The sequence below is a fragment of the Vipera berus genome (genome assembly GCF_964194415.1).
Source record: "Vipera berus genome assembly, chromosome: 3".
NCBI lineage: Eukaryota > Metazoa > Chordata > Lepidosauria > Squamata > Viperidae > Vipera > Vipera berus.
The window spans coordinates 208,743,773-208,764,945 of NC_138204.1; the positions used below are offsets into that span (position 1 = coordinate 208,743,773).

General features: G+C 43.8%; 1 protein-coding gene across 1 annotated transcript in view; it reads right to left on the minus strand.

Annotated features, from left to right (window-relative positions):
• Positions 1 to 21,173, minus strand: part of ZFAT (zinc finger and AT-hook domain containing) — a 144,507-nt gene that overhangs the window by 74,906 nt on the left and 48,428 nt on the right. Inside the window, exons 6-8 of the mRNA XM_081323523.1 lie at positions 18,952 to 20,408; positions 15,388 to 15,620; positions 2,097 to 2,184 (exon numbers count right to left, since the gene is read on the minus strand). Coding sequence (XP_081179649.1) covers positions 2,097 to 2,184; positions 15,388 to 15,620; positions 18,952 to 20,408 — 1,778 coding nt within the window. The remainder of the gene's footprint in view (positions 1 to 2,096; positions 2,185 to 15,387; positions 15,621 to 18,951; positions 20,409 to 21,173) is intronic.

The window sequence follows — 21,173 nt, forward strand, 5'->3', positions numbered from 1 at the left end:
GACAGTATTCCAGCTGAGCTATTCAAAATCTTAAAAGACGATGCAGTAAAAGTGCTACACTCAATTTGCCAGCAAATTTGGAAAACTCAACAGTGGCCACAGGATTGGAAAAGATCAGTTTACATTCCAATTCCAAAGAAAGGCAGTGCCAAAGAATGTTCAAACTATCGCACCATTGCACTCATTTCACATGCTAGTAAAGTTATGCTTAAAATCCTACAACCTAGACTCCAGCAGTATATGGATCGAGAATTACCAGAAGTACAGGCAGGATTTTGAAGAGGCAGAGGAACTAGAGATCAAATTGCCAACATATGCTGGATAATGGAGAAAGCTAGGAAGTTCCAGAAAAACACCTACTTCTGCTTCATTGACTATGCTAAAGCCTTTGATTGTGTGGATCATAACAAACTGTGGCAAGTTCTTAAAGAGATGGAAGTACCAGACCATCTTATTTGTCTCTTGAGAAACCTATATGCAGGCCAAGAAGCAACTGTGAGAACTGGACACGGAACCACTGATTGGTTCAAAATTGGGAAAAGAGTCCGGCAAGGCTGTATACTGTCGCCCTGCCTATTTAACCTATATGCAGAGCACATCATGAGAAAGGCAGGGCTAGATGAATCAAAAGTTGGAATTAATATTGCTGGGAGAAATATCAACAACCTAAGATATGCAGAGGATTCCACCCTAATGGCAGAAAGTGAAGAAGAACTAAAGAGCCTCTTGTTGCGGGTGAAGAAGGAGAGTGCAAAAGTTGGGTTGAAACTTAACATTAAGAAAACCAAGATCATGGCATCCGGCCCACTCAATTCCTGGCAAATAGTTGGGGAAGAAATGGAGGTAGATTTTATTTTTCTGGCCTCCAAGTTCACCGCAGATGGGGACTGTAGCCAAGAAATTAAAAGACGCTTGTTCCTGGGGAGGAAAGCCATGGCAAATCTACAGTAGACAGCACACTAAAAAGCAGAGACATCACCCTGTCAACAAAAGTGCATATAATCAAGGCTATGGTCTTCCCAGTTGCAATGTATGGCAGTGAAAGTTGGACCATAAGAAAGGCTGAGCGCCAAAAGAATTGAGGCCTTTGAACTATGGTGCTGGAGAAGACTCCTGCGAGTCCCTTAGACTGCAAGGTGATCAAACCGGTCAGACCTAGAGGAGATCAACCCTGACTGCTCTTTAGAAGGCCAGATCCTGAAGTTGAAACTCAAATCCTTTGGCCACCTAATGAGAAGGAAGGACTCACTGGAGAAGAGCCTAATGCTGGGAAAGGTTGAGGGCAAGAGAAGAAGAGGATGACAGAGAATGTTGTGCCTGGATGGAGTCACTGAAGCAGGAGGCGTGAGCTTAAATGGACTCCAGAAGATGGTAGAGGACAGGAAGGCCTGGAGGAACGTTGTCCATAGGGTCGCAATGGGTCGGACACAACTTCACAACAAACAACAACAACAATGCTCTACATCAGTGATGGTGAACCTTTTAGAGACCGAGTGCCCAAACTGCAACCAAAAACCCACTTATGAATCGTTGGGTGCCGGGTGGGCATGGCCCATTGGGTGGGCATGGCTGCAGTGGTAACGGCAGACTGGGTGGGACTAATAAGCTCAATCAGTCCATTACAACTTTGCGAGATCTTTTTTTTTCCCCACGAGAAGTTGAAATTGATTGATTGATTGAACCCTTTTTTTTTTGTACAGGGTGGCGGAGGCCTAAAGCGAAAAGGTTTTATAAAATCCAGCTGAAGGCCTAGGACTGGGGAAGGTCGCGCGTGCCCATAGAGAGGTTTCTGCATGCCACCTGTGGCATGAGTGCCGTGGCTTTGCCACTACAGCTCTACATCTTCAGTTCTAGAAGAAAGATTTGCCTCTTTGATTTCAGCCTGGCGAATTACTATTCGTAGTATATAGGTGCTGGGACAGCACATAATTTAATCCCCCAAATGATTTCTTTTTAAAAATTATCTTCCTTAATAACAGTAACAATGAAAGCCTAGTGGTAAAAAGGCATAATAGAACAGGCAGAATGTTATTTAGCTGGCGCCCTTGCCTGCACGGTTACACTGCTTTTGAGCCCATCAGTGTGGCTTATCTTACCTGGATGGTTTGTCTTTATATGAGCTTTTATAAGTCGGTCTTCAGAAAATGATTTCTCGCACACAGGGCAGGAATAAGTCTTTTTGTCCTTTAAAAGAAAGAAAAGGGAGAAGAAGATGGTATTGGTTCACTGAACTGATTGCTAAACTCATTACACAGTGAATAATATCCGGCTCCCAACAAGATGAGGCTCAGAGGTGGATTTCAGTTGGCGTTTGAAAGGACGGAACAGTTATCATTATCAAAATGAGCCATATGGAAAGGATTTTTTTTTAAAAAAAGACCTGTAAGCACATGGGTGATTTCAAAATAATTCGTAGCTTTGGTTTAGAATAATCTTGGCAACTTGAAGATCTGTGGACTTCAACTCCACAGGTTGGTCCACAGGTTTTGAAGTTGCCATGGCTGCACAACCCTGGTTTAGAGCAATAGAGGGAAGGAGGGAGGGAAGAAGAAAAGGATGGAATGGAATAGAACAGAATAATAATAATAATAATAATAATAATAATAATAATAATAATAATAATAATAATAATAATAATAACAACAACAACAACAACAACAACAACAACAACAACAACAACACGCCAGATATCACAGTCGTAGAGAACCGAAGCATACAGTTGATTGATATCGCTGTACCAGGAGATGCCAGAGAAGAAGAAAAAGAACTGGGGAAAAATTACGAAATACCGCAACCTGGCCATCGAAACTGTGCGATTATGCATGAAACGCATAACAGTGACACCCATTGTCATCGGGGCACTGAGAACTATGTCCAAAAACTCTGGAAAACACATCAAGAAATTGCAACTTCCTGCAATAACTCCAGCAAAGCTACAAAAAACTGCGCTACTCGGAACATCTTACATTTTAAGGAGATACCTGGTTGATACCTAGGATGCTGGCAGCAGCCCGTGTCAACCATTAGCGCCAGTCAATTTGACTGTTCAGTTGACTGAGTTTCATGATTTATGAATAAAAGTTTTATAATAAATAATAACAACAACAATAGTAATAATAATAATAATAATAACAACAACAACAAAACAACAACAACAACAACAACAACAACAACAATAATAATAATAATAATAATAATAATAATAATAATAATAATGTTGGAAAGGACCTTGGAGGTCATCTAGACCCGTACCAATCGGGCTTCAGGCCCGGGTACAGCACGGAGACGGCATTGGTCGCGCTGGTGAATGATCTCTGGAGGGCTCGGGACAGGGGATATTCCTCTGTTCTAGTCTTATTAGACCTCTCAGCGGCTTTCGATACCATCGACCATGGTATCCTGCTGCGGCGTCTCAGGGGATTGGGAGTGGGAGGCACCGTTCTTCAGTGGTTCTCCTCCTATCTCCTGGGACGCTCGCAGTTGGTGTTGGCAGGGGGGCAGAGGTCGACCGCGAGGCCTCTCGCTTGTGGAGTTCCTCAGGGGTCGGTCCTCTCGCCTCTCCTGTTCAACATCTACATGAAACCGCTGGGTGAGATCATTCGTGGTTTTGGAGTTGGGTATCATCAGTATGCTGATGATACCCAACTTTTCATTTCGACCCCAAACCACCCCAGTGATGCCCTCGACGTGATGTCCCGGTGCCTGGAGGCGGTCTGGGTCTGGATGGGGAGGAACAGGCTTCGACTCAACCCTGACAAGACTGAGTGGCTGTGCATACCGGCATCTCGGGATATTCAGGATATCCCACCCCTCATTATGGGGGGTGAGTCATTACCTCCTGTAGATAGGGCTCACAACTTGGGAGTCCTCCTAGATTCACAACTCTCCTTAGAAGACCATATTGTAGCTGTGACTAGGGGGGCCTTCGCCCAGGTTCGCCTGGTGCGCCAGTTGCGGCCCTATCTAGACCGGGATGCCTTACGTACGGTCACTCATGCGCTCGTGACCTCTCGTCTTGATTACTGCAACGCTCTCTACATGGGGCTACCCTTGAAGACCACTCGGAGGCTCCAACTGGTACAGAATGCAGCCGCGAGAGTTGTACTGGGAGTTTCCCGATACTCCCATGTCACACCTTTGCTCCGCGAGGTGCATTGGTTACCAGTTGTTTTCCGGGTGAGGTTCAAGGTGTTGGTAATGACCTACAAAGCCCTTCATGGCATGGGTCCAGAATACCTTGGGGAGCACCTGCAGCCGGCGTCAACTTCCCTCCGCCCAGTACGCTCCCACAGAGAGGGCCTCCTCAGGGTGCCACTGGTCAAAGAATGCCGACTGGTGGCCCCCAGGGGGAGGGCGTTCTCTGTGGGTGCACCGGATTTATGGAACCATCTTCCGGTTGAGCTCCGGATGGCGCCCGATCTCCGCTTCTTCCGGCGCGATCTTAAAACCCATCTCTTTAAACAAGCTGGCCTGGCCTGATGGGACGGGGTGGGATTTTTATAAATGACTTTAATTTTAAATTTGTATTAATTTATGGGCATTGTTTAATCATGTTTTAATAATTTTAATTTTTGTATCTAGTTTTTATGTATTGCCCTGTTCACCGCCCTGAGTCCCCTGGGAGAAGGGCGGTATATAAATTAAATTAATAAATAAATAAATAATAATCTAGTCCAACCCCCTGCTCAGGCACGAAACCCTATACCATTTCGGACAAATGGCTGTCCAGTCTCTTCTTAAAAACTTCCAGTGTTGGAGCATTCATCGCTTCTGCAGGCAGGTTGTTCCACTGGTCAATTATTCTAACAGTCAGGAAGTTTCTCCTTAGTTCTAGGTTGCTTCTCTCCTCAATTAGTTTACATCTGTTGCTTCCTGCCCTGCCCTCAGGTGCTTTGGAGAACAGCTTGACTCCCTCTTCTTTGTGGAAGCCCCTGAGAGATTGGAACACTGCTATCATGTCCCCCCTCGTCCTTCTCTTCATTAAACTAGACATACCCAATTCCAGCAGCCGTTCCTTATATGTTTTAGTCTTCAGTCCCCTAATCATCTTTGTTGCTCTTCTCTGTGCTCTTTCTAGAGTCTCAAGGGGGGAATAACTTTATTGTCACTTTAAATATATATTAATCAGCATAGATTAAAATGATATGTTGTTGGCTACATGCACCTCCAATATACACTGCATAAATATATATATATATATTTAATTCCATTTATATCCCGCCCTTCTCCAAAGACTCAGGGCGGCTTACAAGCTTAGCAGTAGCCTTCATTCTATGTATATGCCTGCTTATTAGGGCTTTCACACACACCCCCAAGCGGCATTATTACAAAGTCAGCTTAATTGCCCCCAACCATCTGGGTCCTCATTTTACCTACCTCGGAAGGATGGAAGGCTGAGTCAACCTTGAGCCTGGTGGGACTCGAACCTGCACTAATTGCAGGCAGCTGGTGTTACTTAAGGAGGCATTAGCCCACTGCTCCACCATATGACCAATAATAATTATTAATATGCTTATACCTACATAGCAATAGCACTTAGACTTATATACCGCTCCACAGTGCTTTACAGCCCTCTCCAAGCGCTTTACAAGTCAGCATATTGCCAACAAAAATCTGGGTGCTCATTTTACTGACCTCAGAAAGATGGAAGTCTGAGTCAACCTTGAGCCGGATAGGATTGAACTCCTGGCAGTGGACAGAGTTTGCCTGCAATACTGCATTCTAACCACTGCACCAGGAGGGAGGGAGGGAGGGAGGGAGGAAGAGAGAGGAAGGAAGGAAGGAAGGAACCAAGCAAGCAAACAAGCTATTCTAGTTCTAGGTCAAGTATGTCCAAGCTGGAAATTTTGGGAGTTCGGTATGATCTAGTGAGTGACAATTTGTTTACCAATACTGTACAGACATATTACGAGCCAGCTCTCGCAAAGGACAGATGCAGCCTGGCAGTCCGATCTCCTTGAATTTAACAGGTCATGGGATTCAATATTAAAACTGGCTTTAGAAATGGCAGGTTTTAAGAAGACTACCTCTGCGGCACTGAAATTGCTTTTCCCCCCCGCAAATGTTATGTGTAAATGATATTTGGGACCATTTCATCCCATGTGGAGAAAACAAAAAGCTAAATGGGAATGGATTCCAAGCCCCTAAACCATTATTTCTGTCAATATTTGAATATCTGCTCAATGGGAATTGAACATTTGAGAAACCAGAAAATAAGTACACAAAACGTCAAGTACATTATCATTCCAAAGCTAATAATTTTGAAGCCGAGTTGACGAGTTGGAGACTCTTAATTCAATTCTGAACATATGCAGCCAGCTCCATAAAGGCTCCTGGGAACTTTGACAGTGTGGAAGAGACAGATTGCTCCACTTCTTCAAATGCCAAGATTTGCTTCCCGAAAAAGCCAAATTCTACATGAGACTCACAGATAAAAATTAGATTTTTTTTTGCATAGTAAGAGTGGCATGCAAAGGAAAATTCCAGCCACAAGGAGAAAATCAGAAAATTCTCATTGCTATATAAGAGACATTTACTTTGCCGAGATAATAAAAGGTAAAAATCTTGTTGGAATATGTGCTTATTAGAAAACGTTTTCAGTGCTGAGCTGTTTTCAGCAGCAAATCTCAATGATAACCGATCGTTTTTAAAGTATCTCTGGACCTGCAATTCTTTTATCAAGGAGATTAGAATTTGGAATTCGACTTTTAGCATCTTCAGGCATTTTGGCTTAAACATAAAAGAATTAGATATGTTCGCTATCAAAGAGCATCAAAGTTTATGAGAAAAAAAGCGTAACACGAACACATTTTCTAGTATGAATAGAACATACAGAACATAACATCATAAGGCTGGAAGGGACCTCAGAGGTCTTCTAGTCCAATCCCCTGCTCAAGGCAAGAGACTGTATAACATCCCGATCAAATGGTTGTCCAGTCTATTTTCGAAAACCTTCAGTGATGGAGCACCCAGAATCCAACAATGGTTGGACACTGATCAAAGGGAGAAGCTTGCCTCCAGAAATTGTGGATGCTCCATCACTGAAGACCTTTAAGAAGAGGCTAGACAGTCACTTCTCTGAGATGGTATAGGTACACCTGCTTGAGCAGGGGGCTGGACTAGAAGACCTCCAAGGTCCCTTCCAATTCTATTCTATTCTATTCTATTCTATTCTATTCTATTCTATTCTATTCTATTCTATTCTATTCTATTCTATATTCCAATTTCTATTCTATTCTATTCTATTCTATTCTATTCTATTTTCCAATATCTATTCTATTCTATTCTATATTCCAATATCTATTCTATTCTATTCTATTCTATTCTATTCTATTCTATTCTATTCTATTCTATTCTATTCTATTCTATTCTATTCTATTCTATTCTATTCTATTCCATTCCAAGAGGCAAGCTATTCCATCGATTGTTCTCACTGTCAGAAAATTCCTCCTGAGTTCTAGATTGGGATCTCTTTATAACAAGCTTCCAATTATTATTCCTTGTCCTGCCCTCTGGAGCTTTGGAGAATAAATTAATCCCACTTCTCTGTGGCAACCCCTCAAGTACTAGAAGAACAGTTATCACATCCCCTCTTAAACCTTCTTTTCAATAGACTAGACACACCCAATTCCTGCAACCATTCTTCATATGTTTTAGCGCCCAGGCCCTTTACCATCTTCATTGCTCTTCTCTGCACTCTTTCTAGAGTCTCAGCATCTTTTTTGCATCATGGTGACCAGAACTGTATGTAGTATTCTAAGTGTGGCCTCACTTGTGTGCGTATTATCACTTCTCATCATCTTTAAGAGTGTATCAACAGAGGGTTAATCTCAAGGGAACACTTCTACAACTCCTTTCTTCAGAGTTTAACATGTTCTGTCAAACCAGCCGGTCACAACGTTTTATGGCAACTAATGACTTCTGCAAAAAGGTGGGTCCTGTGGGTGACCCACACTTTACGACAGTCAAAACCTACGACCATAATGGACAAACGTAAGTCGTAAGTTGAGGACAATCTGTATTGTACCTTTTTTAAAAAAAACACACAGCAGAGACAGAAAGAGAGGATGGTGAGTAGTATCTAATTTAGGCAAAAAGTAACTGAAAGGTTTTTTTACCTAGATTTTTCTCTTGTTTTTCTCTGGCATCTGTTAAAAAACCTGCTATTCAATCAACGTGCTAAGCTTTTAAGCACTTCGAAAACTGTAGGCACCTTTTCGACAGGCACAAACACACACAGAGCACAGCACTTGGTAAGAAATCAACTGCTACAAATAAAAATTGAGACTTGTGATCTGAAAACAAGCCCAGACCTTCCATGCAAAATGAATTCAGCTGAGCATTCTTTTCTAATTCAGGCTATAATGATCCTAATGAATACCTGTAAACGCTATGGTGCAATTTCAAAAGGATTTCCTCATTTGCTCGGAATTTCATGCTGCTTCCTCAAAAGCCAACTGTGGTTTTCAGAGTCACGGTACTTAAGAGTAGGAAGCTGGCTATTCCAAGCATTCCCTTTTTTAATAATAATAATAATAATAATAATAATAATAATAATAATAATAATAATAATAATAATAATAATAATAATAATAAGAAGAAGAAGAAGAAGAAGAAGAAGAAGAAGAAGAAGAAGAAGAAGAAGAAGAAGAAGAAGAAGAAGAAGAAGAAGAAGAAGAAGAAGAAGAAGAAGTTGGAAGGGACCTTGGAGGTCATCTAGTCCAACCCCCTGCTCAGGCAGGAAGCCCTATGCCATTTCAGGCAAATGGCTGTCCAGTCTCTTCTTAAAAACTTCCAGTGTTGGAGCATTCACCACTTCTGGAGGCAGGTTGTTCCACTGGTTAGTTGTTCTAACTGTCAGGAAGTTTCTCCTTAGTTCTAGGTTGCTTCTCTCCTTGACTAGTTTCCATCCGTTGCTTCTTGTCCTGCTTTCAGGTGCTCTGGAGAATAGCTTGGCTCCCTCTTCTTTGTGGCGGCCCCTGAGATACTGGAACACTGCTATCATGTCAACACTCACCCTTTTCTCAAAGGTATTCGGTCTATATCTCCTGTCGGTATATAGGAGCTCTAAAAACATCTAATGCATCATGCTGAACATTTCTTTTTAAGGAAAAATGGATAAACACAATCAGGCATCGGGGGTGGGGGTGGGAGAAATAGTATTGACAAAATTTCCTCATGCTCTTCCTACGGCATCAAAAATAGGCTTGTGGTGGCTTAGTGGATCCTGACTTCTTTCAAGATCTTGGAACAGGTGCCAGCCATTTCAAAATATGACATTATTAAAACACAGTATAGTAAAGGAGACTGAAAGTCTCCCAAATTGGCTTTTCTCTGTAGCACGTGTTAGGTGGAAGGGACGGAATATTTCCAGCAATTTCCCAGTGACTCCTGGGTCGTAACAGTTCTGCTTTTCTTCACTTGATGTTAAAGAGGGAACCAGCCTAGGAGATATTCGTTTTTTTTGACAGGGAGAACAATTAAATCAGTAGAACGGCTTGCCTTCAGAAGTTGTAAGCGCTCCAACAGGGAAGGGTTACAGCAATAGCAAAAACACTTACGACTTATATAGCGCTTCCCAGTGCTTTACAACCCCTCTCTAAGCGGTCTAAGAGTCAACATCTTGCCCCCAAACAAACTGGGTCCTCATTTTACCGACCTCGGAAGGATGGAAGGCTGAGACAACTTTGAGCTGGTGAGAATTGAACTGCGGAACTGCTGGCAGTCTGCAGTCAGTAGAATTAGCTTGCAATACTGCATTCTAACTACTGTGCCACCATGGCTCCTAAGAAGAGATTGGACAGCCATTTGACCACGGCTCATAAGAAGAGATTGGACAGCCATTAATATGAGGTCTCCAACCTTGAGCAGGGGGGTTGGACTAGAAGACCTTTGAGGTCGCTTCTAGCCCTATGATTCGGTGTTCTGTGCAATAAAAGGGGTTTCTTATTGCATTTTCTCAGGGCTATCGCTTCTCCTTCACTGCTTGTATCTCACCCAGCAAACAAAGAGCACAAACAAATTGGTCCCAGCCACCTTCCTCTCTACATAAATCCTGCACAAGACTGATGTCCGAGGAAGCTGCAAAGGCAAGTAACATTATTTTTTTCAGGCCTTTTGTTGTCTATAGGGCTTACTGAGACTTTGGCCAATGTATCAAGGAGAGAAGATGAAAAGATAATTAAGGCCGAAGGGAAGGGGATAAGCATGACTGAAGGGATATGGTTGGTGTGCCAAGGGGGCGAAGAGGTTTAGTCAAGGATGCTGGGCACACGGCTGGAGGCACTCTGCTCCTAGATAAGGCCAGAGAATTAGCAGTCCACAGAGGCAACTTTATATACATTCCTCTTTTCTTCAAAAAGGTAAGGAGAGGGAGGTTATATGTATTACTGAATAAATTTGCCTCAACTCAATTGAGGGAGGGAGGGAAGGAGGGAGGGAAGGAGGGAGGAAGGGAGGGAGAGAGAGAGAGAGAGAGAGAGAGAAAGAGAAAGAAAGAAAGAAAGAAAGAAAGAAAGAAAGAAAGAAAGAAAGGAAGGAAGGAAGGAAGGAAGGAAGGAAGGAAGGAAGGAAGGAAGGAAGGAAGGAAGGAAGGAAGGAAAAGAAAAGTATGAGAAGAAGGAAGGAAGGAAGGAAGAGAAAAGTATGAGAAGAAGGAAGGAAGGAAGGAAGGAAGGAAGGAAGGAAGGAAGGAAGGAAGGAAGGAAGGAAGGAAGGAAGGACATTTTCATGACCTTTCTGCATTTTTGTAGGACTTAATGTGTATAACTGAGATGTCATTTGTATTTCCATACAGGCGTGTCATCTAGTGAAAAGATCATTAGGGCATATAGATATTAACGGTGAGTTGATTTTCTCTATAAGCTGCCCATTTTTTTAATCCATTAGTGATCAAGCCAAGAAATGCTCCCCAAGTTCTGCAAATCTCTCGATTACTTAATCTAAAAAGAAGCCCAAAGTTGAATTGTGCAGCATAATGCAAATGCAACCACCTTTATTCAGATATAAAATCTGCCCAGCATATAAAGAACCAATCCATAATCACAGTCCCGAAATTCAGACTTTCCCATGCCTGAACTTAGAAACAAATAAGGTAGGATGGTTTAGCTGGAGATGTTTGGAAGGCTGGTAACATCTATTTATTGTTGTTGTTAGTTGCGAAGTCGTGTCCGACCCATCGCGACCCTATGGACAATGTTCCTCCAGGCTTTCCTGTCCTCTACCATCTTCTGGAGTCCATTCAAGCGCACACCCACTGCTTCAGTGACTCCATCCAGCCACCTCATTCTCTGTCGTCCCCTTCTTCTCTTGCCCTCAATCTTTCCCAGCATTAGGCTCTTCTCCAGTGAGTCCTTCCTTCACATTAGGTGGCCAAAGTATTTGAGTTTTAGCTTCAGGATCTGGCCTTCTAAAGAGCAGTCAGGGTTGATCTCCTCTAGGACGGACCGGTTTGATCGCCTTGCAGTCCAAGGGACTCGCAGGAGTCTTCTCCAGCACCACAGTTCAAAGGCCTCAATTCTTTGGCACTCAGCCTTTCGTATGGTCCAGCTTTCACTGCCATACATTGCAACTGGGAAGACCATAGCCTTGACTATACGCACTTTTGTTGACAGGGTGATGTCTCTGCTTTTTAGTGTGCTGTCTAGATTTGCCATGGCTTTCCTCCCCAGGAGCAAGCGTCTTTTAATTTCTTGGCTACAGTCCCCATCTGCAGTGATCTTGGAGCCCAGGAAAATAAAATCTGTCACTACCTCCATTTCTTCCCCATCTATTTGCCAGGAATTGAGAGGGCCAGATGCCATGATCTTGGTTTTCTTAATGTTTAGTTTCAACCCAAGTTTTGCACTCTCCGTCTTCACTCGCAACAAGAGGCTCTTTAGTTCCTCTTCACTTTCTGCCATTAGAGTGGTATCATCTGCATATCTTAGGTTGTTGATGTTTCTTCCGGCAATCTTAATTCCAACTTTTGATTCATCTAGCCCTGCCTTTCTCATGATGTGCTCTGCATATAAGTTAAATAGGCAAGGCGACAGTATACAGCCTTGCCGGACTCCTTTCCCAATTTTGAACCAATCAGTGGTTCCGTGTCCAGTTCTCACTGTTGCTTCTTGGCCCACATATAGGTTTCTCAAGAGACAAATAAGATGGTCTGGTATGCCTATCTCTTTAAGGACTTGCCACAGTTTGTTATGATCCACACAATCAAAGGCTTTAGCATAGTCAATGAAGCAGAAGTAGATGTTTTTCTGGAACTCTCTAGCTTTCTCCATGATCCAGCGTATGTTAGCAATTTGATCTCTAGTTCCTCTGCCTCTTCAAAATCCTGCCTGTACTTCTGGTAATTCTCGATCCACATACTGCTGGAGTCTAGCTTGTAGAATTTTAAGCATAACTTTACTAGCATGAGAAATGAGTGCAATGGTGCGATAGTTTGAACATTCTTTGGCACTGCCTTTCTTTGGAATTGGAATGTAAACTGATCTTTTCCAGTCCTGTGGCCACTGTTGAGTTTTCCAAATTTGCTGGCAAATTGAGTGTAGCACTTTTACTGCAGCGTCTTTTAAGATTTTGAATAGCTCGGCTGGAATACTGTCACCTCCACTAGCTTTGTTGTTGCTCAGCTTTTCTAAGGCCCACTTCACTTCACATTCTAGGATGTCTGGCTCGAGGTCAGTGACCACCTCACTGTGATTATCAGGGACATTAAGCTCATTCTTGTATAGTTCTTCTGTGTAATTTTGCCACCTCTTCTTAATCTCTTCTGCCTCTGTTAGGTCCCTGCCATTTTGGTCCTTTATCATGCCCATTTTTGCATTAAACGTTCCCTTCATCTCTCCAATTTTCTTGAAAAGATCTCTGGTCCTCCCTATTCTATTGTTTTCTTCTATTTCTTTGCATTGTTCATTTAAGAAGGCATTCTTATCTCTTCTAGCTATTCTTTGGAATTCTGCATTTAATTGGGCATATCTTTCTTTTTCTCCCTTGCCTTTCGCTTCCCTCCTTTCCTCAGCTATTTGCAAAGCTTCCTCAGACAGCCATTTTGCTTTCTTGCATTTCTTTTTCTTTGGGATGGTTTTGGTTGCTACCTGTTGTACAATGTTGCGAACCTCTGTCCATAGTTCTTCAGGCACTCTGTCTATCAGATCTAATTCTTTAAATCTATTTGTCACCTCTACTGTATATTCAACAGGGATATGATTTAATTCATACCTGACTGGCCTAGCGCTTTTCCCTACTTTCTTTAATTTAAGCCTATACTTTGCAACAAGAAGCTCATGGTCTGAGCCACAGTCAGCTTCTGGTCTTGTTTTTACTGACTGTATAGAGCTTCTCCATCTTTGGCTGCAGAGCATATAGTCAATCTGATTTCTGTGTTGACCGTCTGGTGATGTCCATGTGTAAAGCCGTCTCTTGGGTTGTTGGAAAAGAGTGTTTGCTATGACCATCGTATTCTCTTGACAAAATTCTATCAGCCTGTGCCCTGCTTCATTTTGTACTCCAAGGCCAAACTTGCCTGTTATTCCAGTTATCTTTTGGCTTCCTACTTTAGCATTCCAATCTCCCATGATGATAAGGACATCATTTTTGGGTGTTAGTTCTATAAGGTGCTGTAGGGCTTCATAGAACCGGTCAATTTCATCCTCTTCAGCACTGGTGGTTGGGGCATAGACTTGGACTATTGTGATATTGAATGGTTTGCCTTGGATTCGAACTGAGATCATTCTGTCATTTTGAGGGTTGTATCCCAGTATTGCTTTTCCTACTTTTTTATTGACTATGAAGGCTACTCCATTTCTTCTGAGGGATTCTTGCCCGCAGTAGTATACCTGATGGTTATCTGAATTAAATTCACCCATTCCTGTCCATTTTAGTTCGCTGATACCTAAGATGTCGATGTCTTGTCATCTCTTGTTTGACCACGTCCAGCTTTCCTTGATTCATGGATCTTACATTCCAGGTTCCTATGGAGAAAGAATCTTTACAGCATCGGACTTTCCTTTCACCACCAGACATATCCACAGCTGAGCGTCCTTTCGGCTTTGGCCCAGTCGCTTCATTCTTTCTGGCGCTACTAGTACTAGCCCTCTGCTCTTCCCCAGTAGCATATTGGACGCCTTCCGACCTGAGGGGCTCATCTTCCAGCGTCATATCGTTTTGCCTTTTGGTACTGTCCATAGGGTTTTCATGGCAAAGATACTGGAGTGGTTTGCCATTTCCTTCTCCAGTGGATCACGTTTTGTCAGAACTCTCTGCTATGACCTTTCCGTCTTGGGTGGCCCTGCACGGCATAGCTCATAGCTTCATTGAATTACGCAAGCCCCTTCGCCACGACAAGGCAGTAATCCATGAAGGGGAACATCTATTTATAGAGAAATACAAACAGTATAAGGCACACGGTGGCTCAGTGGGTTAGGACGCTGAGCTTGTCGATCAGAAGGTCGGCAGTTTGGCGGGTCGAATCCCGAGTGCCGCGTAGCAGAGTAAGCGCCTGTTACTCGTCCCAGCTTCTGCCAACCTAGCAGTTCGAAAGCACGTAAAAATGCAAGTAGAAAAATAAGGACCACTATGGTGGGAAGGTAACAGCGTTCCGTGCGCCTTTGGCGTCTAGTCATGCTGGCCACACGACCACGGAGACGTCCTCGGACAAGCGCTGGCTCTTCGGCTTTGAAACGGAGATGAGCACCGGCCCCTAGAGTCGGAAACGACTAGCACGCATGTGCGGGGGAACCTTTACCTTTACCTTTACAAACAGTATAATGATAGACTTTTCCATTTGAGCCTCACCCTGCAGAAAATGGGGCAAATTTTGTTTCAAAATCCCCACAGGTCAACTGACTTTTAACATTGCTTCCCTCTTTCAAATTTTATATACCGTTTTTATTTTTATTTTATTATTTTATTTGTACACCACCTGGAATCGCCCTGGGAAAGAGATGGTACAGGATGTCCTCGACTTACAACCACAGCTGAGCCCAAAATGTGTGTTGGTAAGTGAAACAATTGATAAGTGAGTTTTGCCCCATTTTATCATCTTTCTTGCCACAGCTGTTAGGCGAATGCGGTTGTGAAGTGAATCTGGCTTCCCCATCAACTTGGCTTCTCAGAAAGTTGCAAAAGGTGATCACACGACCCTGGGACACTGCGACCGTCATAAATGTGAGGTAGTTGCCAAGCGGCTGAATGTTGATCGTGTGAACCATCGGAATTCTTCAATGCTGGTAAGTGTGAAAAATGGTCATTAGCCACTTTTCCCAGTGCCATTGTAACTTCGAACGGTCACTAAATGAATTGTTGTAAGTCGAGGATTACCTGTAGTTTTAAAATCTGATAAACATGTAAATAAATTGAAAGCTGAAACGAAAGGTGCTATCAAGATTCTGGGCTTACCAACTCTGAGTGCACTTTGAGATGGGCCTGGAGTTTGTACTTATCCGGGGTGGAATAATCGCAGTCTTCGGTGGGACACTTTAGCAAAATGTTGCTATGCTTCTGGATGACGTGGCGCTTAAGGCAGTTTTTGGTGATGGAGGAATAGTTGCACTGAGAGCAGTAATGGAGATGCTCTCGGGTGTGTGTGCGGACGTGCATGTCGTAATGCACCTGGTACCAAAACAACTTGCCTGAAAACAACACAGAGAAACAACAGTAAGTCGATGGCTGTTCCCAAAATCCAGTAGCCTAGTTCAAGCGTAAGGCTGATGTTTTTGCGGGAACACCAAAAAGCATCAACAGGCCCAGTCCTTTAACGCACACGGAGTTAAATTAGCCCCGAATAAATCTAAGTTGGCTAAACGAAGTCTAATCCTATCCTGAAAAAATACCTAATCCTATTGAATTGAACCCCTTTTTGGCATGTCTAGTTCCCCCATCCCTCTCAAAAAAAAATTGTAGTAAAAAAGCAGCTTGAAAAAAATAGGTCATGATTAAGGTCTGACACCACAGAACATACCTGACACAATACTGCTGCAATTTTGGACAATGAGAAAGGATTGCCAGGGCACCCTTAATAACAGAATGATAAGAGTTGGAAGGGACCTTGGAGGTCTTCTAGTCCAATCCTTTGGTCAAGCAGGAAACCCTGTACCATTTTAGATAAACCATTGTCCAGTCTTTTCTTAAAAGCCTCCAGCGATGGAGCACTCATAATTTCAGGAGGCAAGCCGTTCCACTGGTTAATTGTTCTCGCTATCAGGAAATTTCTCCTTAGTTCTAGGTTGGTTCTCTCCTTGATTAGTTTCCATCCGTTGAGGACCCAGATTGCTGGGGGCAAATAAGCTGACTTTGTAATAATGCCGCTTGGGGTGTGTGTGAAAGCCCTAATAAGCAGGCATATACATAGAATGAAGGCTACTGCTAAGCTTGTAAGCCGCCCTGAGTCTTCGGAGAAGGGCGGGATATAAATGGAATTAAAATAAAATTAAAAAAATAAAATATTGCCTTCAGGCGCTTTGGAGAACAGATTGACCCATTCTTCTTTGTGGCAGCCCCTGAGATATTGGAAGACTGCTATCATGTCACCCCTAGTCCTTCTTGTGAGATAACAGGGTTTCTCATAAAAAAGGGTCAGGGACTCTGGGATTGCCCCAAATAAGGAGATGTTCTACCACAGGGGTCTTCAAACGTGGCCCTTTTATGACTTGTGGACTTCAACTCCCAGAATTCCTCAGCCAGGCACGTGTGCCTGGCTGAGGAATTCTGGGAGTTGAAGTCCACAGGTCATAAAAGGGCCAAGTTTGAAGACCCCTGTTTTACCAGAAGTATTGATAAGGTGATTTGGTTTGGATAGCCGCTGTACTAAGTTAACACGTTGTGAGAACACAACCGCTAAGATTGCTCTTTTGGAAGCAAAGCATAAAAACTCCTTTTAAATACACTTTTTCCCCTCAAGTAAATGAATTTAAAAAGACTTGATGAAATGGATTTAATTATTTCCAGAAAGACAAAACCTCATCTGGACACAGTTAACTGACGTTCCTCTGCCGATTGTTGTCCCTATTGAGAAACATTTCTAAAAAGGTATTCTGCTAATTGAACTGTTCTCAATGTACAGAACTGTTATGAAATGTGATTTTCAGAAAGCACTCGAATCAGGGAACCTTATTAGTGAATTAGGAGAGCTTAGACGGCTACCTAGCGAAGCGTTCGCTCGTCTAGAAGAAAGCATTTTTGCTATAACAGCTGTAGGAAGCAAGGAGTTTAGTTGGCTCAGATTTAAATATAACAGGGGAATAGATAAATTAAAGTAGTATGCAGGACTCACTGTAAGAAGTTAAAGAATGGAGATGGTTTCAACGGAAGGGAATATTTATAGCTTCACGGTTTAATTGTGGGATCCTTGGTGCTCTCTCAGCCTGTTTTTTTTTTCTTTTTCTTGCAGACATCTGCAAGTAAAGAACCAACTCAGAAAGCATCAAGGAGGATCCCACAAAATGTGGTTTCCTGTTGAAGATGGTTTCCTGGGAAATGCGAAAGCGCAGATCTTTAGTGGCAAGTTGGAAGCCGAAAACAGGCAAGCGATACTAATGACGGGGCCAGCAAGATTCCAGGGTTAGTGGATGAACATAGGTTTAATATTAAGGCTGAAACTCTGTAGGTTCAAGTTCTTAAATAGCTTCTTCAGTTGATTGGTACAAGGAGAAGCACAAACTCCCAAAGGTAAAATATTGCCTTCTTCAATCAAAACGAAGAACAGCTTGGGTTCTCTATCTGACAGTTAATGCCAGTCAAAGATAAGCTGTCACAGCCAGTGCACTGGAATAGGATCATGTTCAAGAGTTTAGGAATCGAGAGCCCAACTTTTAATTCTTTGGTTGATTGAATGGTGGTCTTAGCAGCCTCTTGAATACACACACACAGACATACTGAGCCCAACAAAAGGGAGATGCTTGGCCCTTTCCAGTATGTTTAACTCTCTTCTTCATTCTGGGAGTTGAAGTCCACAGGTCATAAAAGGGTCAAGTTTGAAGACCCCTGTTTTACCAGAAGCCTTGGTGGAGCAGTGGGCTAATGCCTCCTTAAGTAACACCAGCTGCCTGCAATTAGTGCAGGTTCGAGTCCCACCAGGCTCAAGGTTGACTCAGCCTTCCATCCTTCCCAGGTAGGTAAAATGAGGACCCAGATTGTTGGGGGCAATTAAGCTGACTTTGTAATAATGCCGCTTGGGGTGTGTGTGTGAAAGCCCTAATAAGCAGGCATATACATAGAATGAAGGCTACTGCTAAGCTTGTAAGCCACCCTGAGTCTTCGGAGAAGGGTGGGATATAAATGGAATTAAAATAAAATAAAAAATAAAATTTTGTATTCTTTTATGCCAGGGTTGTCCAAACTCCCAAACCATGCAAAACTAAGAAGTGGCAAAGAGATCAATGGGGCTTATAAACGTGTGCTCCAAAGGATCTTATTGCACGGCATAAAACAAGTCTCCAAACTTGGCAACTTTTAAGATTGGCGGACTTCAACTCCCAGAATTCCTCAGCCAGCACTGAGCTCAACAGAACTGTTGAACTGCTAGTACTGCCTCTAATTCCTCTATTCCAAGCTCGGAGAGTACCAAGGACACACCACCACCCCCAGTTCAACCGTGATTTTCCCTAACTCTGTTTGTCCAACCAGGTCTGCTTCTTTACCTATCTGATGTGCCCTGCTCCTGCTTTCTGACCCTTGTTCCAGCCTCAACCTTTACTTAAGGCAGGACCAGGAACAGCCTCAAGGCTTTAAATCCCAGATCCCTCTCCAGGTTCCCCTCACAGGGCAGACGATCTCATTTGAGAAGAAGTCAAATCCCGAATTCTGCTTCTTCAAAGACAGTTACCAAATGATGAATTTCGGAAGGGTAGCCACACTCCTTCCTTGGGTGGCCATAATCACCTATTGTTCTGGTGATTACTAGGGAAACCAACGTCTGCTATTCACCGCCCTAAGTGAAAACAAGCCATCAACCTCTGTGCTCACCACAGTATTCGCATTCCAAGTCTCCGTAGACCTTCCTGATCTTCTCACACAAGGCTGTGCTCATCTGCTGTTTTTGCAAATTGTCCAAAATCTGCATGAAGGCTGCAGTTCCAGTTCGATCCTCTGAAGGCTGAGGACAGGACTCTGAATCCTGATGAGGTTCCACACTGGATTCTGGAAGGGGAAGGCAACTGGAAGGCAACTCTGTCTTTTCAAGTGATGAGCTGTTGACTACCTGATGATTAAGACAAACGGTCTGGCTCTCTTCTTCGGTATCAGGAACGCTTTCCGGACCTTGGCATTTCTGGTTTAGACTGGAGTTTTCATCTCCCAAAAGCTGTTCAACTTCACACTGGATGTTCACCGAAGAGTCGAGAGGCAGCTGGTCTTTCGACAACTGGGCCTTTCCTCCGTCTGAATCTGGCGAAGCGTTTTTCTGTAGAAAGCTATCTGAAGCATTGACCAAGCTAGCGCGTAAGGACAGCAATTCCGTTAGGGGCTCACCAACTGGATCTGGTGTGTTTGGTGCTGGTGGACTTTCGAAATCCAAAAGGAGAGCAGGGGATGTTCCCAAACTCTCAGCAGGGTTACTTTCCTGGTTTCCCTGGCTGGCATTTACTTCTCCCACGGAAACAGAGTTTACTATGCAGAGCGCCTTGGAGTTTAAGAGGGACAGCTCAGCAGCAGTCTGGGACAATTCCTCTCCAAGGGTCTCCTGTTGGATGTCCCCTCCAGGTTCCAGTAAACAAAAGCTCCGGTTGATGGAATTCTCAAAAACAGACGTCTCCGACAATTCCCCGTGTGCATCTTTGATATGCGAGCGGAGCCTGATGGAGCTGACAAATTTCTTTGAGCACTCACTGCAAATGTACACAAACGGGTGCTTGCGGACGTGAAGCTCCAGGGCTTGGTACTTGGTGGCGCCGTGGCCACAGAGCTCGCAAGCAAAAGGCCTCTCGTCCCCGTGGACCAGCATGTGCCGGTCCCGATCCAATTCGTTCTTGAACTTGCGCTCGCAGATCTGACAGTCGTACAAGAGCTGCCTCTTGCCTTCCCGCGTCATCAGGCAGAGCTCGTCAAAGACAGCCTTCACCTTTTTGTCCTGCAAGTCGTGGGCCTCCTTGATGTGCTTGATCAGGTTTTTGACGTCGGAGTACTTTTTCTTGCAGAAGCGGCAGTGCTGCTTGATCTTCTTGTGGACCCTCTCCACGTGGACTTTCAGGTGTCCTTTGCTCAGGCAGGTGAAGGGGCAGTAATCGCAGGAGAACTTCTCTCCCGTGTGCTTCCGCAGGTGAACGTTCAGGTTGGCTTTGATGGCGCTGGCGTAGTTGCAGAAGGAGCACTTGTAGGGCTTCTCGTTGGTGTGGATCCTCAGGTGGGCCTGGAGGGAGTGCTTAAATTTGAACACCTTGTTGCAATACTCGCAGGTGAAAATTTTTAACTGAGTGGCACCCAACCTAAGGAGAAAAAAAGAATCGAGTCACAAACTGCGAAAGCAGACAGGAGAATAAGAGCCATTTGGAAAGACCAGGGTGGCCCTGAGGGACTACTTCTAAAGAGCTCCCCACCAGCGATCAACACTGAGATAGTGATAGCAATAGAATTTAGGCTTATATATACTGCCCCGAGTGCCGCGTATCAGAGTGAGCGCCTGTTACTCGTCCCAGCTTCTGCCAACCTAGCAGTTCGAAAGCACGTAAAAATGCAAGTAGAAAAATAGGGACCACGACGGTGGGAAGCTAACAGTGTTCCGTGCGCCTTTGGCATCTAGTCATGCCGGCCACATGACCACGGAGACGTCCTCGGACAAGCGCTGGCTCTTCGGCTTTGAAACGGAGATGAGCACCGGCCCCTAGAGTCAGAAACGACTAGCACGCATGTGCGAGGGAAACTTTACCTTTACCTATACTGCCCCATAGCGTTTCACAGCACTCTAGGCAATTTACAATGCAAGCATTATTTGCATATTGCCCTCAACAATCTGGGCCCTCGTTTTATCGGCTTCGGAAGGATGGAAGGCTGAGTCAACTTTGAGACTCCTCAAGATCGATCTCCAGGCTGTGGATAGAGTTTGCCTGCAATACTGCGCTTTAACCACTGCACAATCCAGTCTCTTAGATAAGCAGGGATTAACACTAGGAGCAATACTTGACCAACATCTAAACAATACCCTAATCGAAAAACTACCAACTCAGAAAAACAATCAAACAGTAAACAGCAGC